The 23,808-nt window shown below is 45.2% G+C and overlaps 10 protein-coding genes across 10 annotated transcripts; 4 read left to right on the top strand and 6 right to left on the bottom strand.

Annotated features, from left to right (window-relative positions):
• Window positions 1-23: 23 nt before the first annotated feature.
• CYBJADRAFT_149139 (Not3-domain-containing protein) lies at window positions 24-1,659 on the bottom strand (the record flags this gene model as incomplete). The annotated part of the gene is made up of 2 exons (XM_020213307.1): window positions 508-1,659; window positions 24-387 (listed from the first exon to the last, which is right to left on the bottom strand). Coding segments are annotated over exons 1-2 (1,410 nt in total), but the record flags the coding sequence as incomplete, so codon positions are not given.
• Window positions 1,660-1,962: 303 nt separating this feature from the next.
• On the top strand, window positions 1,963-3,246 carry CYBJADRAFT_166890 (SRPBCC family protein). The gene has a single exon (XM_020214675.1). The coding sequence runs from the start codon at window positions 2,191-2,193 to the stop codon at window positions 2,959-2,961; it is 771 nt and encodes a 256-aa protein (XP_020071204.1). The 5' UTR covers window positions 1,963-2,190; the 3' UTR covers window positions 2,962-3,246.
• Window positions 3,247-3,782: 536 nt separating this feature from the next.
• CYBJADRAFT_172150 (zinc-dependent alcohol dehydrogenase) lies at window positions 3,783-4,889 on the top strand (the record flags this gene model as incomplete). The annotated part of the gene is made up of 1 exon (XM_020216298.1): window positions 3,783-4,889. The coding sequence occupies one exon, from the start codon at window positions 3,783-3,785 to the stop codon at window positions 4,887-4,889; it is 1,107 nt and encodes a 368-aa protein (XP_020071203.1).
• A 2,559-nt stretch (window positions 4,890-7,448) lies between these two features.
• Window positions 7,449-7,619, bottom strand: CYBJADRAFT_126098 (Zn(II)2Cys6 transcription factor domain-containing protein; the record flags this gene model as incomplete). The annotated part of the gene is made up of 1 exon (XM_020212626.1): window positions 7,449-7,619. A coding segment is annotated over one exon (171 nt), but the record flags the coding sequence as incomplete, so codon positions are not given.
• Window positions 7,620-8,139: 520 nt separating this feature from the next.
• RAD16 (DNA repair protein RAD16) lies at window positions 8,140-10,320 on the top strand (the record flags this gene model as incomplete). The annotated part of the gene is made up of 1 exon (XM_020212612.1): window positions 8,140-10,320. The coding sequence occupies one exon, from the start codon at window positions 8,140-8,142 to the stop codon at window positions 10,318-10,320; it is 2,181 nt and encodes a 726-aa protein (XP_020071201.1).
• Window positions 10,321-10,379: 59 nt separating this feature from the next.
• LYS2 (L-aminoadipate-semialdehyde dehydrogenase) lies at window positions 10,380-14,588 on the bottom strand (the record flags this gene model as incomplete). Its single annotated transcript, XM_020213306.1, has 2 exons — window positions 14,436-14,588; window positions 10,380-14,399 (listed from the first exon to the last, which is right to left on the bottom strand). The coding sequence occupies exons 1-2, from the start codon at window positions 14,550-14,552 to the stop codon at window positions 10,380-10,382; spliced, it is 4,137 nt and encodes a 1,378-aa protein (XP_020071200.1). The 5' UTR covers window positions 14,553-14,588.
• A 967-nt stretch (window positions 14,589-15,555) lies between these two features.
• Window positions 15,556-15,822, bottom strand: CYBJADRAFT_111813 (GATA-type transcription factor; the record flags this gene model as incomplete). The annotated part of the gene is made up of 1 exon (XM_020212105.1): window positions 15,556-15,822. A coding segment is annotated over one exon (267 nt), but the record flags the coding sequence as incomplete, so codon positions are not given.
• Window positions 15,823-18,658: 2,836 nt separating this feature from the next.
• CYBJADRAFT_125463 (Metallo-dependent phosphatase) lies at window positions 18,659-19,855 on the bottom strand (the record flags this gene model as incomplete). The annotated part of the gene is made up of 1 exon (XM_020212596.1): window positions 18,659-19,855. One exon carries the CDS (start codon window positions 19,853-19,855, stop codon window positions 18,659-18,661), a length of 1,197 nt encoding a protein of 398 aa, XP_020071198.1.
• Window positions 19,856-21,122: 1,267 nt separating this feature from the next.
• CYBJADRAFT_125734 (nuclear cap-binding protein subunit CBC2) lies at window positions 21,123-21,704 on the top strand (the record flags this gene model as incomplete). Its single annotated transcript, XM_020212611.1, has 1 exon — window positions 21,123-21,704. One exon carries the CDS (start codon window positions 21,123-21,125, stop codon window positions 21,702-21,704), a length of 582 nt encoding a protein of 193 aa, XP_020071197.1.
• A 365-nt stretch (window positions 21,705-22,069) lies between these two features.
• CYBJADRAFT_118113 (homeobox domain-containing protein) lies at window positions 22,070-22,246 on the bottom strand (the record flags this gene model as incomplete). The annotated part of the gene is made up of 1 exon (XM_020212250.1): window positions 22,070-22,246. A coding segment is annotated over one exon (177 nt), but the record flags the coding sequence as incomplete, so codon positions are not given.
• Between the last annotated feature and the right edge of the window lie 1,562 nt (window positions 22,247-23,808).

The raw sequence follows: 23,808 nt of genomic DNA, 5'->3' as shown, positions 1-23,808 counted from the left end.
CTCTCGTCCAACCTTGACACAACACTAGAGTAGGTAAGCTCTGGTAATGGCTCTTGTGGATATGCCGATGGTGTGGGATGTGGATTTGATGGACGATAAGTGCGTGCTCTGTCTGCATCCAAAGAGTCTGGACAATTCAACAGCGAGATATCCAACATCTTTGAAATGTCCTCTAGTGGTGCTGGTTTATTGATCAAATCCTTGATTGATTCTAGTACCGATGCAGTTTTAGATGCATCTGAAGCACCATTAAAGTCTGCTGGTGCACCTTCGAGGTGATTCAGACTCACATAAGATGACAATGGGGTACCAATTCTTGGGGTATTGGATAATCCAGGCGGTGGAACGACTTTTGACGCATGCGATGGAGTCGTTTGCTGCTGTGAGCTTTCCAGGTTGGTAGAGCTAGAGTTGTTAGACAAAGTATCCGCCAGTGTTGTAGGCTTCAGCTTAGGAGTGTTCTGTTGTGACTCTGAGGCCTTGATTATACCATTTGAATGGTGCAACCCACTGTTTAAAGCATTAGCAGCTACTGAGGCGTACTTCAACTCCTGTTTTTGCAGAATTGCAGGCTTAAGAGTGGTGGTTGTACCGTTTGATGTGAACTGTGTCACTGTGCCAGAAGAATGAGAATGTGAAGCATTGGCAAGTGTCGACGATGGTGGAATATTCGTTGCCGTTGCTGCTGGTGGTGGTATCGAAGCTGTCGATGTAGTTGTAGATGTAGCGGATCCAGAAGAATGAGGTGGTGTCTGTTGATGGACCACTGGTTTCTTAGGTGTGTCGTCAATAAGAACAGACTCGTGTTCTTCCTCCTTTGGAGCCAGTTCTGCAACGTTACCAAAGGAGTCTTCAACCTCATCCAATTTGAGATCGTCGTATATGGCATCATCTTCCAGGAAGTCCGGGTCTTCATTCTCCTCAACATAGTATTTTATATCCTCTTGCAAGTCGTTCACGGGTTCACAGTCTAACATGTCATTCATGATCAGTCTCTGGACCTGTTCCAGTTTGTCCAAATGCCAAAGGTTTCTATCCATCTTATCCTGCAGATCAGAAATCTCCTGTTTGGTAGCACCGTCGAGCTTCTTACTCTTCTTTCCAGAGTTCTGCAGATGGTCAATAGTCGCTTCGTGCTTCTCGTTCTGTCTCTCCAAGTCTTCAATCATCTGCTGCAAGAACTCGGACGTTTCCTCCTTCTCCTTCTGTCTTGGATCATTACGGTCCTGATTCAGACCTTCTCTGGAGTACGCCTTCGTCTTCATGTTCTTCTCAACCACTTTGAATCGCTCCATCGCGTTCTCAATGGTCTTTCTGTTCTCCAACAACAGCTTCTTGTCCTTCACCTCGTTACCGCTCAACCAGGACTTGATTTGATCTCTCTGCTTTTGAAGCTTCTTTATCTCACGCTTCAAGTCAGATTCCAGCTTTTCCTTCTGCGACTGATTCTCGCATGTCTGTAGCTTATCGTAATAGCCATCGAATATCTCCAACCCTTCCTTCACTTTCTTGAACACCTTGTCAATCTCTTGTTGTAGTTTTCTCTGCGACATCGTGGCTTTCGGTCTTCTCGCTTGTACTCAGACTGTCAAAGAGATAATGCCGTCTCTATTCACCGTGGATGGTATCAGATTATCTAATAGGGGCTATGGCTGGGAAGCAAGCGGTTCGGGAGGAATAATTGCGCTGTGGTTGTGTGCGTTGCTTTGTATGAGCCGGAGTGAAATCGTTGTCTGTTTTTGCTTTTCCAGCTTTGTGGTCCTTTTTTCGTGTGGTTTTGTTTGTTGTTGAAGAAGTTGCGCCGGGTTACCGTATTGGTATATCCGAGGGAGGGATCACATGACAGTGGTGTGATATCCGAGGTGTGATGAGATTGAGCGGTGGTTGATCATGGCAAAAGAGCTTTCCTAGATGAGTATGACAAGAAATGAGGTGGCGAGTGAGAACTACAATGGCTGAGGTGTGTCTGGTGGTATCAGTCTCTTTTGAATGCCATCCTGGGTGTGCTTATTTCAATTGGAGTGCAGGCTTTCCTCTATCTCGTGTGGATTTTCCGCCTTTTAATTACCCGGATCGCTACAAGATACAACTCAGGTCTTCCCTTTTAAATAGCACACTGTATTCATTCAGTAGTGAACAATTGCCGTTCCAGTGACTCAGCTACATAGACAAGTGCAGAATCGGTCCACTATGGTGTTTGAATTCTCTACAAAGCCACATAATGTCAGTGATCTTCCTTTAGACACCAAGGAGTTTGTCCAGGACGCAGATTCGCTCGTCAACGAGATCACCTCTAAATGGCACAAATCAAAAAACTACAAGTACAAGTTGGCCACTGGTGAAAGGCAAGATGTTCAGACCTACTACACTCATTTGCACGACGAATACTGGATGGCAAGACATAGCGTGATCGATGCGACCAAACACTCATGGGATGAAATCATGAAATATTCCCTCGGCGCAAGACGACTCGAAGATGGGTCTTGGACCATCGATGACAAGTACACGCATACGGAATACGAGATCCAGTATACAAAAGTCCTCGACAAGTGGGGGAAAGTTGAATTGGAGTCATACGAAGGGTTTGAGTCGTTGGAGAACAAGGAACATCTCCGTAAATGGGGAAGCACATGGTCCCATTACGAATTGGGTGCCCCTCTGACAACAAGAGAGTTTGTAGAGTTTATCCTGCTCGCTGAGCCTGGGTATATCCATGACGACTGTGCTTATGTTATTCAACTGGTTGCTAACCACCCAGTGCAGTCGTCGCATGTTCACGGTGTCTACTGCTCAATTGAGAGGTTCAGGCTGAACAAAGACAACACCATCGATTGGATCATGTGTACTGCGAGTGATAGTGGTGGTAATGTCCCTAAATGGCTGCAGAACTCGATGATTGCGAAGAGCGTGTCCCACGATGTCCCAATGTTCCTCGACTGGATTACGGCCGAAAGGGCATGAGACGAGACATGTCCCTCCCGGTTGTTAATGCAGGTCAAATTTGACAGGAAACAGCTCATAAACAGCTTCATCCACTGTTATAAAGGGTGGGGAGTCTCAACACACTACTGGTGATCGTAGGTTCCACTGTTCAAGAGGAGAATGTCCAGGAGCGTTTGGCATTGCTTACGAAAACCCCTCTCCTATGTGCCATTTCATCGTCCAATGGAGAAGTGGGAGCATTTGTGGTGGTGACGGATGATGATGATTAATCGTTAGAGGAGAGACTAAGCAAATAAAGGGGATAGAAAAATAACGTTACATACAATTAGATAGCGTTTGGACTAGACCCTTCATCATAAACACTCCGGCTTGAATATGATGTAGTCCGTACGTTACTTTAATGTTGGGTAAAATACTAAACAGCCAACCGCCCCACACCCTCGGATTGCCGCTTATGATAATTAATAATGTTTCTTCTTTAAAAGTCTTGTCCTTTGTGTCCCGTTAATGTTATTGGCTTTCCCATTGAATGTCAGTTGGTGTATCCAAATTTGTGTTTTGGACATGCATAGTCTGGAAAATGTGGAGAAGGTGTCTTTACAGGAACGGTACAAGCTCTTAATTGTCCATAAAAAAAAGATAAACAAGAGGGTTTTGTCGAATGACACATACATTGCCAGTCGATTAAGACCACGACTGCACGGGACTACTCTAGTCCCATAGTTGTGATCATACGTAGAATACAGTCCTCTTGAACGTCTATAAATATCGCCCTGTAGAACCCGTTTGCAATTCAACTCCGACAAGATTTACACTCTGCCTACACAACATTCTATACAATGCTAAGAACAAAGACCTTCAACTCACTATTCAGACCAACCTTGCTCCGTGGGCTGGCAACACTTTCAGTCCCAGAAACGCAAAAGGGTGTGATCTTTTACGAACACAACGGTACACTCGAGTACAAGGACTTGCCAGTGCCAGTGCCAAAGCCAAATGAAATCTTGGTGAACGTCAAATATTCTGGTGTTTGCCATACTGACCTACACGCCTGGAAGGGTGACTGGCCAATCCCGCCAAAACTGCCATTGATTGGTGGTCACGAAGGTGCCGGTGTCGTTGTTGCTAAAGGCTCCAATGTTACAAACTTTGAGATTGGAGACTATGCCGGTATCAAGTGGATCAACAGTTCTTGTATGTCCTGTGAATTCTGTGAGAACTCTTTTGAGTCCAACTGTCCAAGAGCTGACATGTCAGGTTATACCCATGACGGTACATTCCAACAATATGCCACTGCTGATGCAGTTCAAGCTGCCAAGATCCCTCCAGGAACGGATTTGGCTGGTATATCTCCTATATTGTGTGCCGGCGTGACTGTGTACAAAGCGTTGAAGACAGCAGAGCTAAGAGCTGGTCAGTGGGTTGCAATCTCGGGTGCAGGTGGTGGTCTCGGGTCCCTTGCGGTCCAATACGCCAATGCTATGGGTTATAGGGTGTTGGGTATTGATGCTGGTCAGAAGGAACAGTTTGCTCGTGATATGGGATGCGAGGAGTTTGTTGACTTCCAAACTACGCCAAATCTCGTCGAAGAGATTATCACAAAGACACTGGGCGGCCCTCATGGTGTCATCAATGTTTCTGTCTCAGACAAGGCTATCTCCCAATCGACACAGTTCGTCAGACCAACAGGTAAAGTTGTCCTTGTTGGATTACCACCTTCTGCAGTTTGTCATTCTGACGTTTTGAGTCACGTTATTAAGTCGATCCAGATCAGAGGTTCCTATGTCGGAAACAGAGCGGACACACGTGAAGCCATTGATTTCTTCACAAGAGGATTGGTTAAATCACCAATCAAAGTTGTTGGGTTGTCTGAATTGGCCAAGGTTTACCAGCTGATGGAGGAAAACAAAATCTTGGGTCGTTACGTTGTCGATACCTCCAAATGAACTGGTGCTGTTAGTTGTTCACTGGCATTGTTTAATCCACTGTAATGTCAAGACCATTCTTCTTTTCTTTTATAATCTCGACAGCCAATCGTCATACTCTTCATTTGTCTTGAAAAGATCATCGAATCTGACTGGTCCGTTCACCGTTAATAATTGTCCTAGGTTAAGTGAGTTAGAAGTTTGCTCAACTTCACGAGGTAAGAATTCACCCACACCCAATCCACGTAACAACGTTGCATCGTCAACAGTCTGCACTCCACGAATTTCGTTCAATGATAATTGCTTGAAGCTTGGTTCCCAGATGACTTGTTCATTTGACAAAGACTTGTCCTCCAAGATGTCAAATCCTGAAACGATGTTCTTCACTTGGAGCAAAAACTCGCGGGAAGAAGTGATTAGATAGTTCATACTATCCAATTGCTTCAAAGCTGTAGATGTCCCCAAAGTCAGGTCGATTCTCAAGAGCATGGTAAGCCTAGCAGCCGGATCATCCAAGAATTTATCGTCGATGAACTCAATGGTATCCCGGATACATTTGTAACCTTCCGACCTGAGAGAACGAATGTAGAATTTGTACTTGAGAGACGTCTTGAATGCCTGGTAGTATTTGGTGCCTAGTGTGTTCTGGACTAGCACATTTACTCCTGAGGCAATCCTAAATGTGAGCTCTGTGATCTCACCAACCAAAGCTTCGCTGTTGTTCCCAATAGATCTGGACATCAAGTCAGATGCATGGTAGAGACGAATCAACAAAGATATTAGTGTATTCATTGCACGCTGAAAGACGTTCTCAATGAATCTGTTGAGATAGAACTTGTGATCTGAGTCCACGTAGTTGTTGTACTGGTTCATCAGGAATTTGCAAGCAATGTTGGTGACATTCTGCGCTGCTTCCAAGTTTTTAACCAAGAACTCTCTTGACTTCTTTGGGTCCTGGTACTCCAATGATTCATAGTGCAGTGTCAAAGATTGGTAGACGGCTAGTTTAAATGAGTAAACTTGAAACTGATGAAGGAACCTCTTACTGTTGATGAAGTTCGTAACATCAGCGGCCTCCGATGTGGACTCGACTAGGGGTTGCATTGTTTCCAGTGAATAATTGATGTTGACATAGACTTCCATCCTATTCAACAAGTCCAACAAGTCACATACTCTAGGGGAATTTGCAAGGTTGTTGACCATGTTTGATAGGTCGTAGTACATTTTGAGCAACGGTTCGGAGCGACGGTACTCTTCAGTAACTTCACGGTCTATCAGAGAATCAGTTTCGTCCACTATGGGGAACTCCACGTTGTAAGAGTTTAGATTCTGAATACAGCATATATGGCCAGCTAGGGTGGATATCACGCGGTCAATATCAAGAATACCATACCACACACGACGCCATAGATTGGAGAGTTCCTTATCAAATTCCATCTGTGGATGGTTAGAAGCATCTCTGTTGAGCCCTATCGCATACGCACTTTGAACAATCATCGCAAAGAGTGTTTGCGACTGTGTGAGCTCGGAGCCATCTCCATCCTCAGGTGCGTAGAGCAAGTACAATCGAAGTAATATCAACGTTTGTATGACTGATAGCTTGGTCTTTCTTGTGATCTTGAAGAGAGAGATGATTGTGACGGCACTTCCAATGAGCTCCGCAGATATCGGATTCTGTTTCAAAACAACATCTTTTGTGCAACTTGGTTGAGCTATGTGGACCATCCTCAGGATGATCAGCAGTTGTGCAAGACTCAGCATATCGAACTTGTCGTCTATTACTATCGACACTGCAGACTCATCGTCCTGTGCCTGAAGAATGGTGAAGATCCTTTCGTTCAAGACTTTCTTATCAACAAAGGGGAAGTACGGGTATATGAACTGGTAGAACCTATTCAGGTACAGCTTGATCACACCTAGCGTTGGCAATAGTGATTGCACATGTGACAGGATTGTATCTGTGCCCTTTGTGTGCTTATTCGGCAGTAAGAACGATATGTTGTTGTTTTGATCATTCTTTGGCATACGTTCCTGGATGAACTTCGACACAACTTCAACAACCTCAGGGCTCTCACGCTCTCCCAACAGATAAAGGAACTCTGTGAGTGAAGCATCCAGCCTTGTCTTTTGTGACTCCTGCTTCTTCTTCAAGTCTCCGTATTTGGCCTTGAATAGCGCACAGCACAGGTTGAAGTAACCCGATAGAACTGCTGAGAACTGATCCTTCTTGTAATGTGTCACAGAGCACAGAGGCTTGTGCTCCTCCATGCTGGACCTCTTTGTATGAAGAGCATTGTACAGCTCGTAAAAGTCCACAGTGTCGGTGTTCAGTTCATGAGATCCAACAACAGAGGACTGGAGCGACTGGATCTGGGCCCGAAGTCTCATCAGTTCCTCCTTCACTTCCATCTGTGCATCAGTTGCATTATCTGAAGACGCTGTCCGTGGAGGTGAATTCACAGCCTCCGGGAAGGGTGCTAAGGGCGCAGAGATGGGTGGTATAGGAGCCGGTAGGGGAGTTCCATTCTGTTCAATTTGCTGTGCTATGGCTTGTATGGCATTGGAAGCAGAGCTCATCGATGCCCTTGTCACCCAGTGTGGTGGTTCATATTCACACAGATGGCCAACATTGCACTTGACACAATTAGAACAAGCTGGTCTCTTCTTGTCACACTTGATCTTTCTGGTTTTACAGTTCAAGCAGACCACACTCATGCGCTGGCGCTTCTTAGGTTTGTCCGCAGCCTCCATCGTTGCGTAATCTGTCCAAGTCCTATGTTTACAGATGTAGGTGCTTTGTTTACACTTTTTCAATCAAGACCAGAAAAAAAAAGTACGAGAAGAGAGAGGCGTTGATCGGTCGGACAAAATGTCCCAGTTTGGACAATGACGTGCGCGCAACCGATTAGCTTGCTTTAACCTTCGTATGCATCGAACTTCTGGACATGAGTACGCCACCAAAAATTTGTCCGGTAGTTATCAGTGTGGACTACGATCGTTGTTGATACCTTTAGACGTTGGGACGAGCTTGGCCATGTCGTCGGAGACTGAGACAGACAGTGATATTCCACTCGCTGGTGGATTTATAAGAGATGATCCGGACGTACAGGACAAGACCACGAGGAAAAGAAGAAGCCGCCGATCCACAGGAACTGTGAGCTATGCTGAGTCGAGCGACGAGGAGGCTCTTGTAGGACAGAAGGCAGTACCAAAGCGGGTAACAAGACGATCAACGAGAGCCGCCGCGACCACGACCAAGAGGAAGCTGAAGATGCTGGACGATGACTATGACGAGTACAACCAAGAGGACGATAAGGATTTCCAGGACGTAGCCGGGTCGCATGATGACGATGATGACGACGTTGTGTTGCTCGAGACTGTTGATCTTGTGTCTGATCACGAGGTTGATACTAAGCCTGAGCCGAAGCCCAAGAGGAAAGTGGCCAAGAAGGCGAAAACTGCAAAGCCAAAGAAACCAAAGATTCCCTACCATCAACGGATGACTGAAAGGCTATACGAAATGCATCCGGATCTGAAGGATGTGTTTCCAAATCTCATAGCAGCCAAGAAGATCGAGCCGGAAAGGGCTCCTCAGCCTGACGGTATGAAGATCAATCTGCTTCCTTTCCAATTGGAAGGACTGAACTGGTTGATCAAGCAGGAGGCGAGTATCTACAACGGAGGCATCCTTGCAGATGAGATGGGTATGGGTAAGACCATCCAGACCATAGCACTGTTTCTCAGCGATCGTTCTAAGAGGCCAAACTTGGTGGTTGCACCGACTGTTGCTCTCATGCAGTGGAAGAATGAGATTGCGCAACATGCTGGTGATTCTTTGAAGGTTGCAGTGTTCCATGGTGCAAATCGGTCAGGAAGTGCTAATGATCTCGCAGAGTTTGATGTGATATTGACAACATTTGCCGTGCTGGAGAGTGTGTTCAGAAAGGAACGGTATGGGTTCAAGAGGAAAGGAACTGTGATAAAGGAGAAATCTGCACTGCATCAGGTGGAGTTCTATAGAGTCATTCTGGATGAAGCACACAACATCAAGGATCGTCAGAGTAATACGGCAAGAGCTGCTAACAATCTCAAGACTCAAAAGAGGTGGTGTCTCTCTGGAACACCTTTACAAAACCGCATTGGTGAGATGTACTCGTTGATCAAGTTCTTGGACATTGAGCCCTTTGGAAACTACTTCTGCACCAAGTGTCCATGCCGTTCTAAAGAATGGAACTTTACTGATTGGAAACACTGTGACCACTGTGGTCATGTTCCGATGCAACACACCAACTTCTTCAACCATTTCATGCTGAAGAACATCCAGAAGTTTGGTATTCAAGGTGATGGTCTACAGTCATTTGGAAATATTCAGGCGTTGTTGAAGAACATCATGCTTAGAAGAACGAAGGTTGAACGTGCTGATGACTTGGGTCTCCCTCCAAGGGTTGAGGAGATCAGAAGAGACTTCTTCAACGAAGAAGAGAAAGATCTCTACCAGAGCTTGTACTCTGATTCAAAGAGAAAATTCAACGAATACGTTGCAGAAGGTGTGGTGTTGAATAATTATGCCAATATCTTCACTCTCATCACGAGAATGAGACAGTTGGCTGATCACCCAGACTTGGTTCTCCGACGTGTTCACAACAACTCAGAGCTCGGTAATGAGGGGCTCAATGGTGTAATCGTGTGTCAGCTGTGTGACGACGAGGCTGAGGAGCCAATTGAGTCCAAATGCCATCATAAGTTCTGTCGTATGTGTATCAAAGAATATGTTGAAAGTTTCGGTGGCAATGACGACAAGCTGGAATGCCCAGTGTGTCACATTGCCCTGAGTATCGATCTCACTGGACCAGCAATTGAGGTTAATGTTGATCAGTTTAAAAAGGGATCTATTGTGAATAGAATCAAAATGGGAGGTGAGTGGAGATCCTCAACTAAAATTGAAGCCTTGGTTGAAGAACTGTACAAGCTGAGATCTGATCGTGTCACCATCAAGTCCATTGTGTTCTCACAGTTCACGTCAATGCTGGATCTTGTGGAATGGAGACTGAAAAGAGCTGGTTTCCAAACTGTGAAACTACAAGGATCAATGTCTCCAATACAAAGAGACAATACCATTCGTCATTTCATGGAAAATCCTCAAGTTGAAGTATTTCTGGTTTCTCTCAAAGCTGGTGGTGTTGCCTTAAACTTGTGTGAGGCTTCACAGGTCTTCCTCATGGATCCATGGTGGAATCCTTCTGTCGAGTGGCAATCCGGTGACAGAGTTCACAGAATTGGCCAGTATAGACCTGTTAAAATCACAAGATTCTGTATTGAAGATAGCATCGAATCTAGAATTATAGAGCTCCAGGATAAAAAGGCCAATATGATCCATGCTACCATCAATCACGACGATGCTGCAATTAACAGACTCACTCCTGATGACTTACAATTCCTGTTTATGAACTAGAACTACTGATATAGAATGTTAACTAAAGATGTACATGTATACTGTGTCTATGTAGAGACTTAGTTTGCTGAACCACGAGCACCAGCACCAGAAGTCACGAGCTTGAATTGTTGCTCAGTGAGCTTAACCTCTGGCAAAGGTTCTCCTTGTCCAGCTGGCTTTGGCAAGAAACCAATCTTGATCAAGTAAGAGACGTAAACAGCGATCTGTCTTTCATCGATACCCTTACCTTCAGAAGCGTCAATGCCTGTCCAGTCAGCGTCGGCTTTCAACGATGTGCGGGCATTTATGTCATCCAGTTCTGGTGCTTTGGTGTTTGATGGGAGATCATCCAAGACGAAGTGCAACAACGGGTACAATGCACTTTCTTTGGTTTGTTCAACAACGTATCTTTCCAAAGCCTTCTTCCATGTGACATAGTCATCTTCCTTCAAGCCATAGCCAAATTTGTTCAAGGCACCAATGTATTGGGTGAAAGTGACTCTTGGGTGGCCAGTAACTTGAATCACAGCCAGTTCGTTCTCCTTTGGTGGGTGAAGAGCACCAGCAACAGTAGTTCTAGCAACGTGGTCAACTGGAACCATGTTGATCGTGTTGTTGATATTAGGATAAACACCAAGCTCAGCACATCCCTTGAGCATACGCAAGAGGAAATCATCAGTGTTGGAAGACCCTGTTTTTGTCTCACCAGTAACGTAACCTGGTCTGATGATGGCACCTCTCAAGCCACGCTCACCTGCACGACGAATGATGTACTCTGCAGCCCATTTACTTTGTCCATAACCGGAACCAAGGCCGTAAGCAGAGCCTGACAAGTCGTCAGACTCTGGAACACCGTCTTTCCCTTGAGAGAGAAGCTTGTCAGAAAGTTCAACAAAGTGTTCAGTATCCAGTGTGGATGTTGAAGAGACAAAGGCAAAGTACTTGGCCTTACCAGTGGCTGCGAGGTTCAATGTGTTGACGGTTCCAATAACGTTGGCATCACGAAGTTTGCTGTATGGGTACACCCAGTGAACCAATGCACCATTATGGATGATGACATCAATAGTGTCTGCAAGTGAAGACCAAGCAGATTCAGATAAGCCAAAGTTTTCAGTGGACAAGTCACCTAAGACAACCTCAAGTCTCGACTCAAATGAATCTTTCCAGATACCGTAAGTCTGACCTGCTTTACGGACTCTTTCGAAGCCTTTCTCTTTGTCAGAAGCACGGACATGGGCAAAGACTTTGATCTTTGCATCCCTGTTCAATAAGTCAGCAACAATGAAGGATCCGAGGAAACCGGTGGTACCAGTGACAAACACGTTGATCTCGTCTGAGCTTGATAGTGGAGCCTTTGATGGATATGACTTCTTGAGGAGGGTTTCTGAGAGCTCGCTGGCGTCCTTGAAGTACTCAGCTGGCTTAACGACTTCATCCTCGTTCTGCTCTTGAGCAGTAGCCTCGAGCGGAGCACCTGATTGAATACGGTCAACCTCCTTGGCGAATGCCTTGATGGTTGGATACTTGAAAATTGTTCCCAGTGGAAGATCAATGACAAACTTCTTTCTCAGTTCAAAGATCATTCTTGTAGCCAAGATAGAGTGACCTCCCAAGTCAAAGAAGGAATCGTCTGGCGACACGGTAGATGGACGCTGAGGCAAAACAGAGATCCACAAATCACGAACCTTTGCCTCTGTCTCAGTGAACTGGGTATCATCCTGATCAGCAGCAGCATGCTTTGCTACTGTCTCAAGCTGTGCAGGAGATGGAAACTGTAGCTTTGGCTTGTCAACTTTACCATTTGGATTCAATGGCAGCTTGTGGAATGGGACGATGATTGTTGGAATGGCATATGAGGCCAATCTCTTCTTCAAGAACTCCTTGATATCCTTGATGAGGTTTCTGTAGCCAACCAGGCCGGTAACGACATGATCATCTTTATCCTCAACATCTTCAATTGGCGATTTGAAGTCTTCAAGCTCCTTAACGTCAGATTTTGGCACAATGTAAGAGATCAGAGTTGGCTCGTTGTTCTGATTACGTCTAACCAGGGTGATATTCTCACGAACCAACGGATGCTGGGAAATGTTGGTGTCGATCTCACCAAGCTCGATACGGAAACCACGGATCTTAACTTGGTCATCAGCTCTACCGCAACACTCACAGTTACCGTCTGGAAGGTAACGGCCCAAGTCACCTGTTCTGTACAGTCTATCCCTTGGTCCCTTCCAGAATTGTCTCCATGGTTCGCCCTTGTCCTTCTCTTGATCCAAAACGACCCAGGTATCGTTGTCGACAAACCAATTCTGAACAAACTTCTCCTTATTCAAATCAGGAAGACCCCTGTATCCTTCTGACAAGCCAGCAGCACGGACGTAGATCTCACCAACTTCACCGACACCACAGATCTGAGATCTGTCGTTTCTGTTGACAACCAAGAGCTGAACGTTGAGCATACCCTTACCAGCTGGCATAACATCCTTCTGGTTCTCCAAAAAGGTTGGATCGCTTGATCTCGAAGCAACCTCGAAGTATGAGACTGCTCTTTGAGTCTCAGTAGTACCATACATGTTCACAATGTTGACGTTCTCAGCAAGTGTCTGTAACCTCAAACAGTCTCTCTTGGTCAAGATATCACCGACAAAGAACGCATGGTGCAAGGCAGGGAACTGGGCAGTTGCCTGAGCAGACAGCAGTTGACCCATGGCAGGTGTTAAGTGTGTCACTGTTGCACCGTATTTGGACATCCATTCAGCCAATTTACCAGGAGTGCCAATGTCATCATCTGTTGGAACAAGCAGTTGGGCACCGAGGAAAATAGGGGTGAACATGTCTCTTTGGATAGGATCATGGGCAATACCTGAAAGCATCGTGAATCTATCCTTGTCAGAGAGGTTGAAAGTCTTGGACATCCAATCAAAATAGTAAGCCAGCGAGAAATGACGACCCAAGACACCCTTTGGTAAACCTTCTGAACCAGAGGTGAAGGACAAAGTTGGGTTCGAGTCAGGGCCAACCAGCACACCAGTTGGTGTGGCTGGAATGTTGGCAAGGACGTCCTGGGAGCCTTCAGAAGCACCACCGAGGATGGAACCGTCGTCTTGGAGTTCGATTTGAGGAATACGAGAAACCACCTCTAATTCATTCTTGATGTAATCCTCAACCAATTGGTCCAAGACACCAGCCTTCTTGATGACAATGAGACCTTTTGGTTTGGCAACCTGTAAATAAATATTCTGACGAGCAGGTGGGTAAGCAGGGTCGATGACAGAGAAAGTGGCACCAGCTTTCAACACACCGAGCACAGACACCAGCAAGTCGACACTACGAGATGAGTAGATCATGACAATGTCACCTCTCTGGATACCAGTCTTGACCAGGTAGTTTCCCACAATGTTAGAGGTTTCGTTGATCTGTTTGTAGGTGAACTCACGGGACTTCTGCTCTGGTGCGAGGAAAGAAGGAGTCTCGATGGCCAGCACTCTATCAGGGAACTTGGCAGCGTTCTCTTGGAAGATGTCGTGAATAGCGCCTCTGTAGCCTGACCAGTCCAGGTCCTTTGTAGGGTCTGGTAAAATGTCATTTTGAGTAGGAGTGACAAGTGACACCTTAGTGATCTGGATTGATGGATCCTCAATGACAGCTTGATAGAATTGGTTGAATTGAGCACCAAGGAACTCGATTCTCTCCTCTTTGTAAAGAAGTGCATTGAAGTAAACGTCATAAGTCGAACCATTTACAAACACAGAGATGTCTCTTGTTGACCCGTACTCTGATAAGAACTGGTGGTCATTACCGTGTTGGAACGCCAATCTAAAGAGCTGTGGCTTGCCCTCAAGCTTATTTGATTTCTTGATTGCCAGAGATAGCTCGTCATAGTCAACCGCCTTGGAGGCGCCTGTGTTGAAGAGCTCCGTGGTTTGCTTGACAAGGTCGATAAAGGAGGCCGTTGGCGAGATGGTGAATCTCACGACAAACTCCTGGCCATTCGCAGCAATATCGGTTGAGATAACGATGTCATCATCACCGGTCAGTCTGTATATCAAGGTACCGAAAACAGCGAGGCCCACGGTAAACGGTGAGGCTCCTTCAACCTCCTTGGCTATCAAGTTCAGCTCATCGTCAGAGGGAACGTTGAAGCTCAACGTAGCCTCAATGGTCTTGTTATCAGTTGGACGAATGTAATCGTGTGGTAGCACAGAAAGCGTTGGGCTGCTTAGCAGCTCAACCCAGTGTTGTAAGTCAGCCATGTTGATCGAGATCTTTGGAATGCTTTCTCCCACTTGGTTGAAGCAGGAAGGAGAAGAAGAGGAACATCGGAAGCTATCAAAAATCGTGGGCTGCGATGATGACTCGAAGGGAAATTTTAGGCCGTAAACGGAGCACTCACCGGGAACCGGCACGGCGAGCTTCCCACATCCATACACCACACAACTCGATGAGCTATGACGGTTCCATCAACTACTGGAGGAATTGCAATTGATTTGATGTTAAAGGAGATAATTAGGAGGGTGTGTATCTTTTCTCATATATATAATCATTATACGTCTCATGAAACGGAAATTAGTATCATATGTCAAACTTTAACCAATCCAGGTCGTTGGTCATGCCCGTGTCCGTTGGCGAATCCAGTTGCATTGGGTCGTAGTCTCTGTTCAGCAGTAAGCTTGGGTTAACAAACCCACTGCTGTTGTTCAAGCTGGTCGAGGCGAAGTTGGACTCACGTCTCTGGAACATCTGCGGGATTCTCTTCTGGTTGAAACTGTTTGTCAGATTTGTCGCACTTGCGCTGGTGGACAACATATTGCTTGGTAACGAGCCAGCAACCCCTGGCGCAATGCTTATGGACCCAGGTTGAATAGTGGCGACTGATGGTGACATTGGTGATGTGGTATTTGCAGGAGATGGTGTGTTGATGAACATCGACGGCGATTGTGCGTTGAATGAATATTCATAAGGAGACCCTGTCGCGGACGATTTGCGTAGTTGCTTTGGACGAGCACTAGAGTTCCCACCAGTGGGTAGTGAAGCCGCAGATGTAGGTTTGGGTAGGATTGGAACGTTCTTATACCGTTGTGGACCAACGTTTGAGGAGCTCTGTGGCGTTGAGCCCGCCGAATTTGGCGAGCTCATGGAGTTGACAGGAGAGTTCCCGGATGGACCAGGCGTAATGTTGTAAAGTGTGATGTTCTTCTCCAAACTGTGCATTAATTTCGAGTCTTTACTCTGAGATACACTGGAGCGTCTAGAGTTTCTCTTCTTTATCACATCTGTCTTCAACGAGAGCGGACGCATGGTTCCATGAAGCTTTTGGAACAGCCCACAAGCGTTACACAAGGTATTCCCATTAGGATCACGTCTCCAGAGAGGTGTCTTTTGAGTTTGACAGTTGAAACAAACCGTATTTGGATTAGATGATGAAACTTTCTTCTTAGTGAGTGAGGTGGACAACGAAGCCGATGATGCGGTTCTTTGAATGTGCTGAGGTCTCTGAGGTATACTCATCGGTTGTCCGTTACCGCTTGGCAATGACTGTGAAATGTTAAACGTTGTCTGTGATTTCTGCATGTTATCCAAATGGTGTTGTTGAAGTTGTTTCTGTAATAGCTGTTGAGGGTCAATGTGGTTTACCCCAGTGGACATGGACTGATGTGCAGAATGGCTTTGATGATCCTGTTGCATGATCTGCTTCGGCTGTACCGACGTTGTCGGCTCGTTTGTATGTTCGAGCTTGTTGTCCAAGGTCGACAAGCTCCCAAAGCTGATGCCCTTGCTGTCAATCTCAAACCCAAGATCCAAGTCCCATGTGGTATTAATCTCTCCGTTCTGATCATTGTTGTGTCCCAGACTCAACCCCTTGGTCAAGTTGGACTGCTTGCCTCCGAAATTGGTATAGCTCATTGGTGGCTCGCCCACTGACGACGTTGATTCCACGCTGTGTTTGTTTGAGTCCGTACTCAGTGGGCTGAGTGAGTCAACACTGGTGGCAGAGGAATAGCACGCCGTTGTCGACTTGGACAGCGCCTGCTGTGAATTCTTGCAATTCTCTCTTAACGTTCTATTCTCAATCCGTGGTTGAAGTGCCAAAAGCTTCTTGGCCCCAGAGTAGATATCCCAAATCGATGGTGAGGACTCCATGTTGGTTCTGCCCCCTCTCTCTCTTTGTCTCCTTCTCTGTCTGCTATTAATACTCGGAGATGTCCTGGATGTAACTAGCGACCCCTTATAACCGTAACTCGATAAAACAAACGCTTCCGTAGGAGAAACGAGAAAAGACCAAGTTCAGTTCAGTGACAGATCCTTTCAGCTTGGCTGGTGTAACAGTGGCTCCTGAATTCTTTGCGTATTCTGAATTCTGTGCCTATTGTTTACTTCTCTCTATGTCTTTCTTTCTCTCTCCTCCGGCAAAGTATGACTGCTTGCAAGACAAAAAAAGAAAGAAAGCTGGCAAGAAAAACAAAACACAACGAAGGGGAAAATGCGCCTTGTGGAAGTTCCTTGGGATGTCACAAATTATGATTTCTCCTCTATAGACTCAGCTTGTAAATGGAGTGAATCTACTGTGATTAAATGTGCTGTATTCACTGTAAAAACCACAGATGGAGTTGTCTTCAGCGTTGCAAAACGTACACCGAAAAGAATTGCAATTTTCAATTTTTTTTTCTCCTTCCTACGTCTAAATTGTCCTTATTAAAGTTTTGCCGTTTGTTTGTTGCAGTGTTACATGCCTTTTTCGTCTTCTGCTTTTTATGTCCCCGGTATTTCAAAACGCTAATGATCTGCTTTTTTCGTTACTTTGTTTGTTTGTTTGCGCCGCCTGTAACGCCTGTTGCGCAAAATGGCGTAATAAATAGCCTACACAGGCCCCACTGGTGAGCCGATTGCACGAAATCCAGATGACGTTTGCGAAAAGGGAAGCGAATGTGGTAATTCTTCGGAGCTGCGCCTTTCACCACTTTCGCCCGATGCATGGGAAAAGAAATGAGGAAAACGAAAAAGAACCCGGGTTAGGGAACCCGAGGCCAAGGGCAGCCACCGCATGGGGCCATCACCGCGGTGGAGAAGAATCCAATTAGGCAGGAAAGAACCCTTCTTTTCTGCCCATCTTTTTTGGTCTCCTTGTTTTGTTTCTCGCACTATATGAAGAGCTCCAAGCTGCTGTTCTCTGCTCCACCAGGGCCACCTCTCCACCACCAATCGGCTTTTGGCTTCCTTGGTTCACCTCGTTATGTGAGTTCACAGCTGTATGAACCGCCCTTTTTGCAAAGAAAAATACCACACGTTAGAACCCATGTAAGGTCCAACGGCGGGTCGCCGGTGACGGGATTTCCCGCCTTCAATGTTCAAACACTTTAGGCGTCACAGCTTACGCCTTTCAAACGGTTTACAGCCCAGACAAATTGCTGTTAGCGCTGTAAGGTATCTGACGACCGAATAACTATTACGGAAAGGAGGGTTTCCTTGCCTATTCACAATAGGTAGGAGGTATTGTGTCACTTTGGAGCGCCTCCTTTGCCGTAGTTGTACACTGTACCGCCTTTTAAATCGTCAAGGAGTGATATGAGGATTCGGTTTGCTACGCCAGCTGTATAAACGCACTTCAACATTTGCAGGGAGAGAGTCTGCACCATTAAGAGATTGTCCAAGCTATAGCCAACGTACTCCATGAAATGACTGATCGTACAGTCAAGCAGCAAGGAGCCGCTTAATCACTGTCACCTTACTTTAAGCCAAGAAGCATGTGTCAAAACTAGCAATTTGACCGATGGAGAGCATTGGTGTTTGGCGCGCTTTTGATACACCTCAAGATCAAATATTTAACGGCAGAGAGGGTTTAACTAGCAGTATATACCCGGTTTGCATTTTTTGTTGAGTCTTGCACTTTAAAACACCGAGGCACATTTATGTCAGCTATAGCATCCAAATGGTTAGTGTATAACAGCAACCACAGTTAAAGTGGTGTGACATATGTACTGTTAAGTAATCTCTTCGATTTGGTCTCGTTGGATCATAAATGGCGCCTATCACCATCACGAGGGCTTGAATCACAACATCAAGCTCGTCAACAACTTACATCTACTGGAAGCGGATCAACTGCACGTGAAGGCTCAGCGACGTAAACAAAAGATATGTATCAAACTTCAATAAAAGAGATGTCATATGTAAAAGAGATAAAGGAATAAAAAAAGATAAAGTTAATAGAGTAGAAAAAGATAGATATAAGTGAATTGGTCGTTTCAAACATAAACTTGGGGACATCATCATAACATCCAGATATGAAAGCTGGCCGCCAATTCTCAATATCAAGTTCAGTATGCTCCCTCGCTGGAGGGAACAGCAGCATATGATGGGTAATTCAAGGTTTCTTATGCGGTTTCAAAAGTTCAAACGAGCACAATAGCTTGCTGTCGACGCTCATCACAGCTCCCCAATTGTTAAATTCACCACAGTAGTTCGGTGCGCTGAAAACAGTAACCAACTTCTTCTTTGCAAAGAATTCGTAACCATCCTCCACAACCATATGGCCTCTGATGATCAAATCCAATTTGAACTTCTTTGTAAAGTTGTCAACCACTTTTTTACCAAAGCAATAGGAAACACCACGGTCACTCTTAGACCATTCCGCCACCGTCGGATCAGGGTCAGACCAGAGTAGATCGGCCAATAAACCTTGTTCTGGTATATCGGTAGGTCTACGTATGTGCTCAAGTTGTTCCAAGGAATGCAAGTTCGGAGAGAGTCCACCATGGATACAGAAGATCTTATCAGAGATAAGCGCAGCGATCGGTAAAGTGTTAAAGACATCGACAAATGTCTTCCAACATTTCAAATTCAATCTTCTTTTGCATTCGTCATAGAACCCATAAATCTTGGTGATGTTTGCACATTCGTGGTTACCTCTTAACATGAAGAAGTTCTCTGGGTATTTGATCTTGAAACAGAGCAACAGAAGAAGCGTTTCCAATGATTGTTTACCACGATCGACATAGTCACCAAGAAACAAGTAGTTTGACTGTGGCGGTAATCCGCTGAGCTTCATTATCCTCAACAAGTCGTTGAACTGACCATGTAAATCACCTACCACTTTAACCGGGGCGCTTAATCTCAACAAACTTGGTTGATCCAAAAAGATCTCTCTGGCCTTTGAACAGATGGCTGATATTTCTCTTGGTGAGACAAAGAACTCTTCACGAGAGCGAGGTGAATGTTTGCCTTGTAAGACGGGACTGACTCCTGGAGATCTCCCAGCAGATTGCAACAACTTCTCGATGATGGCATCGAGATCAATGTCTGCCTGGGAACGACTAAGATGTTGCTTGGCCTTCTTGGTTCCCTCCTCCAAAATAGGGGCGAGGTTGCCAAAAGGTGGCGTCACGGACAACGAACTGGTGGAGCTGCCTAATGTGAAGACATCACTAAACGAGGAGGACACCTCTTCTGGTGCATTCGAACTGTTTGAGTTTGAAGAGAGAATTGGAGTACCGACAACAGGCAGAGTAGCCGTAGTGGCTTGAGAGCGAGTGTTCCCAGAAACCTTTAGTGCCTTTGCCATGGATAATCCAATCTCAACTTCAAAGGGATCGGTGGTATTCTCACTGATGGTATCATCTGAGCTGTTTGCTGTATCATTTGCATACTGAAACTTCATATGAGAAGGGGAAACCTTCGTCTGGAGTTTGTTTTTATTGTAACGTAATGTTGTTAAATCACTCTTAGAGTGTTGTGTATTATTTGATTGATAGGAAGTTTCCCTCCTATCATCTGGCTCTGGCTCGTCACCATTGACGACGAGCCCATTCATGCTTTGTTGAAGAGTGTGGGTATTGGGGCTGGCATTCTTAGACGGGCTGTTTCCCATAACTTATTTGTGTGCAACTGTAGAGCGAGAAAATAAAAGAAACTGGGAAGAATTGTGTAAACAGAAAAGGAGACTTCAGAAGATAACTAAACCGGGAGGGAAAATGCTAGACCGACTTTTGTGGATAACGGACTAAGCTGTAGTATACCAAGAGAGGGAGAACGGTAGGTGTTTAATTGAAGGGTGAGAGGTCTGAGAGAGTACTCGTTGGTGGAATGTTTTGTGGTTTTAGGGAGAAAGGGGAATTTTTTGGGAATCAGTTTTTTTTCACTCGCAAATTGATGGGATTTAGGGGGGTGTTGGCGAAAAGCACACACAAACCACACTGCTTTTCTCGTTAAACGCACACTAATTCACCTTTAACTTTCCAAACTCCCACAAGAGAGGATCCTGGGAAACTGGTTGGTGAAACATACAACGTGGGCGATGTGTGATTGGATCGTTTAGCCTTACATGAATTGTATGTCCTACTGGAGAGGGAGACACATGAATGGGTGTTTTTACTATTCAGGAATCAGGCACATTCAACTCACCAAATATGAGGTTCAATGATTAGAAGGGCCCTTTCTCTTAAATTACAGTCTTGTTCTTGTTCTTGTTCTGGTTCTTGTTCTTGTTCTTGGAGGAAAACGCAGAGCGTTGTGGAGCTTGGTGCTGCCGTTCTCCCTCAAACGGGGTTAAGTCCGGGAGAGGGAAAAGGGGTGGCAGTGAGGCAGGCTTTGATAATCCCGTTCACGGAGGAGATCCGATTAACAAAAAATCAAATTGTGTGGCCCCTAACAGTTGTACCCCGAAACTGATACAGAAAGCCCTCGTATTTCCCTGTTTGGTGATATCATGTCTTGATTTTTTTGCGCACTCAATTTGTGTACGGTTTGGCTTGCAAAACAAGATATCTGTTAACAAGGGCGGCAACGTGTTGCGGGAAGCGTAGAGAGAACTATAGTGGAAACGAAGAGCAATGTCCCTTGCAGAATTTGATGAGATCAACTTCTCGAACTCCACAGAAAGGCTTGACAGACCTTCAAATTACCTTTTGAAGCGTGCGAGACGTAAACCCAATGGGCTCGAAGACTTGCGTAAATCGTACAACAGTGGGACGGTTTACGTTGGCATGTTATCGTTTGAAACCACTGAGGAACGTATTGACGAACTCTTCTCCAAAGTTGGGTTCATCAAGCAGATCATCATGGGATTGGACAGATTCACGGGTAACTACTGTGGATTTTGCTTTGTCATTTATCACGATCCACAAGATGCGGTCAACGCTGTGAAATACTTGAATGGTACGAAATTAGACGGTAGACAGATCCAAATAGATTTGGATCCAGGGTTTGAAGAAGGAAGACAGTTCGGAAGGGGTAAAAACGGTGGTCAGGCTTCAACAGAGGCTGCAGAATACTATGCCAAATTGCCGCAGATGGAGAACATGGCTACTACAAATTGGAATAACGTTAGATTTGGTGCAAGAAGAGTTGAAAAACCACAAACCGATACTTATATTCCAGGTGAAGCAACAAATTTATCCCCAACTGTTGATTGAGTAAAAGCATGATTACCAAGAAATACATCTATCTCTAATTAATGTCTAATGAAACGTCTGGGAAGAGTAGGCAGACAATACCCCATACTGTAACGTGAGAATAACTCTCTTTCGAGAATTCTAGTGGACGAATAACCCATTGCATTCAAAATCATTCTATGAACAAAAGTTTAGATAACACATATACAAAACAAGGATCGATGGGTTTGGTGCTGCGAAGAACAAAGAATAAGAAAACAAATGACAAAAAACAAACCCGAAACACACAACAAGTCAAAGTGAGAATGATCAGCTGGTGAATGTTGTCATATACGGTCAATCAATCTTTTCTTCTTGATTGGATATCCTTGGTTCCCGCTCAAATTCGAGAACAACCTTCTACGTCTCTTGTTTATAAACCAGTTACTCAGCTGAACGTTACTCAATCCGGTTTTTTCCAACAGCATTCTCTTCTGCGTGTGATTTGGATATGGATTGTCCAGGTTGTTGACGATCCAATCGTTGAGTATCTCGATCGTTTCCCTTGGTAAGTTTGTACGCTTCTTAGAATTTGTAGAGTTTGGAGTGTTTGCCCCTGACGACGAGGCAGAGTCTGTGGATTCCAAACTAGACGCCCGTGAACTCTCACCGGTTTTGGTCTTTTTGTTGACGTAGGACTGTGATCTCTGAGAACGTCCTGGCCTTGGCTTACCAGAAGCCGAAGTCGTCGTTGCGTTTGCATCCTTCAACCCAGAAACTGTTTGCAACTGAGGCGAAGAATACGACGTTCTCATGTGCGGATGAGAGTCGAAACTAGGAGGGTTTGACAAAGAGCGTGGCTGGGATGGTTCGTCCTCACTACCGCCGTCTTGTGAAGGAACGTTGACATGACCAGTGGAGTTGTTACGCTCACCAAACGCAAGCAACAGCTCAGAGTCTTGTAGCTTTTGCTGATTCTGGTAGTCATCAATAGTACGCAATACATGTTGTATTGGTGGTAGAGTAATAGAGGCCCTCGAGTCAGACCTCTCCAACTGCTTCAAGTCGGAGGGAGCCGTAGCCCCAGCAATGTCATCACCAACAGTAGTGACATCGGAGTCTGAGTTGCGCTCAAATGGTTCACTCGTGCCAGTGGAGTTGGTAGGCGATACCGTCTCTTCAACAACTTTCGTCATCTGTAAACAAAGGCTAAAATTTAGTAACCGATATAATAATACACCTCCAGAGTTTATGTGATACTCTTATGTTTCTGGTTCGGTTCAGATAGAAAGCGGGCACAATCGACGACACAAAAAACCCTCGGCCAGCGTTTTTTTTTCCTTTCTCGAGGTAGGGCACAAAAAAATCAAGGATACCGTTTTTGGTGACACCTTTTTGTCACAGTCCAAAACAGCAGAGACGGAATGAATGTAAATAGGCAGAGCGCACGATCTTTCACCTCTCCCCGGAACAAAAAAAAAAGCGGAATTCACACACTGACACTGTACCTATCGAAGAAGACTACCAATGGAGTTGGTTCTGCTTTGTTTGTGCCTTATTCCCCGGTGTTGAATGTTGTTGTCGAACAAAAGGGAGATGGAAGAAAAAAAGTGAAATAAATGGAAAATTGTGATAAAGGTAAATTCGTGACGCTTCTTTGGTCAAAGAGGAGAGATTTTGGCAAAAACTCTCCTTGGACTTGCGCGTGCAGTTGAGAAAAACAGAAATTGTGTCAGAACTGAAAAATTGCGTTAGCCAATCGCTGGGGATTTTTTTTTTTTTTCGTGTACGACAAACGTCGAGAAAAATTTTTAAGTTTGGCGGCTGCTTGAAAATTTTGTGTCGACGTCGTTCGACAAACGTCTTTCGGTCTTTATTTTGGCACTAACCTGAGACGAAAAAAGGGGGGGGGGGATTAGGGGAAAGAAAAGAAAACACGAACCGATGGTCGAGGGAGACACATTTTTATTACCACATTTTAGTGTTTAGATTGATATTGACGGCTAATTGATAGGACACACAGGCACAAGTCGGCCAAACATGTCTACCCAGCCGGCGAGAGATCTCGTTGATTCCCTTGGAAATATGACGTGGGATGCATTCACCTTTGTGTCAAAAAACGGCCAAAACTCTCCCGCCCAAAGGG

This window comes from Cyberlindnera jadinii (genome assembly GCF_001661405.1).
Source record: "Cyberlindnera jadinii NRRL Y-1542 unplaced genomic scaffold CYBJAscaffold_4, whole genome shotgun sequence".
NCBI classification, from domain to species: Eukaryota; Fungi; Ascomycota; class Saccharomycetes; order Phaffomycetales; family Wickerhamomycetaceae; genus Williopsis; species Williopsis jadinii.
This window is presented reverse-complemented; position numbering and strand designations above follow the sequence as displayed.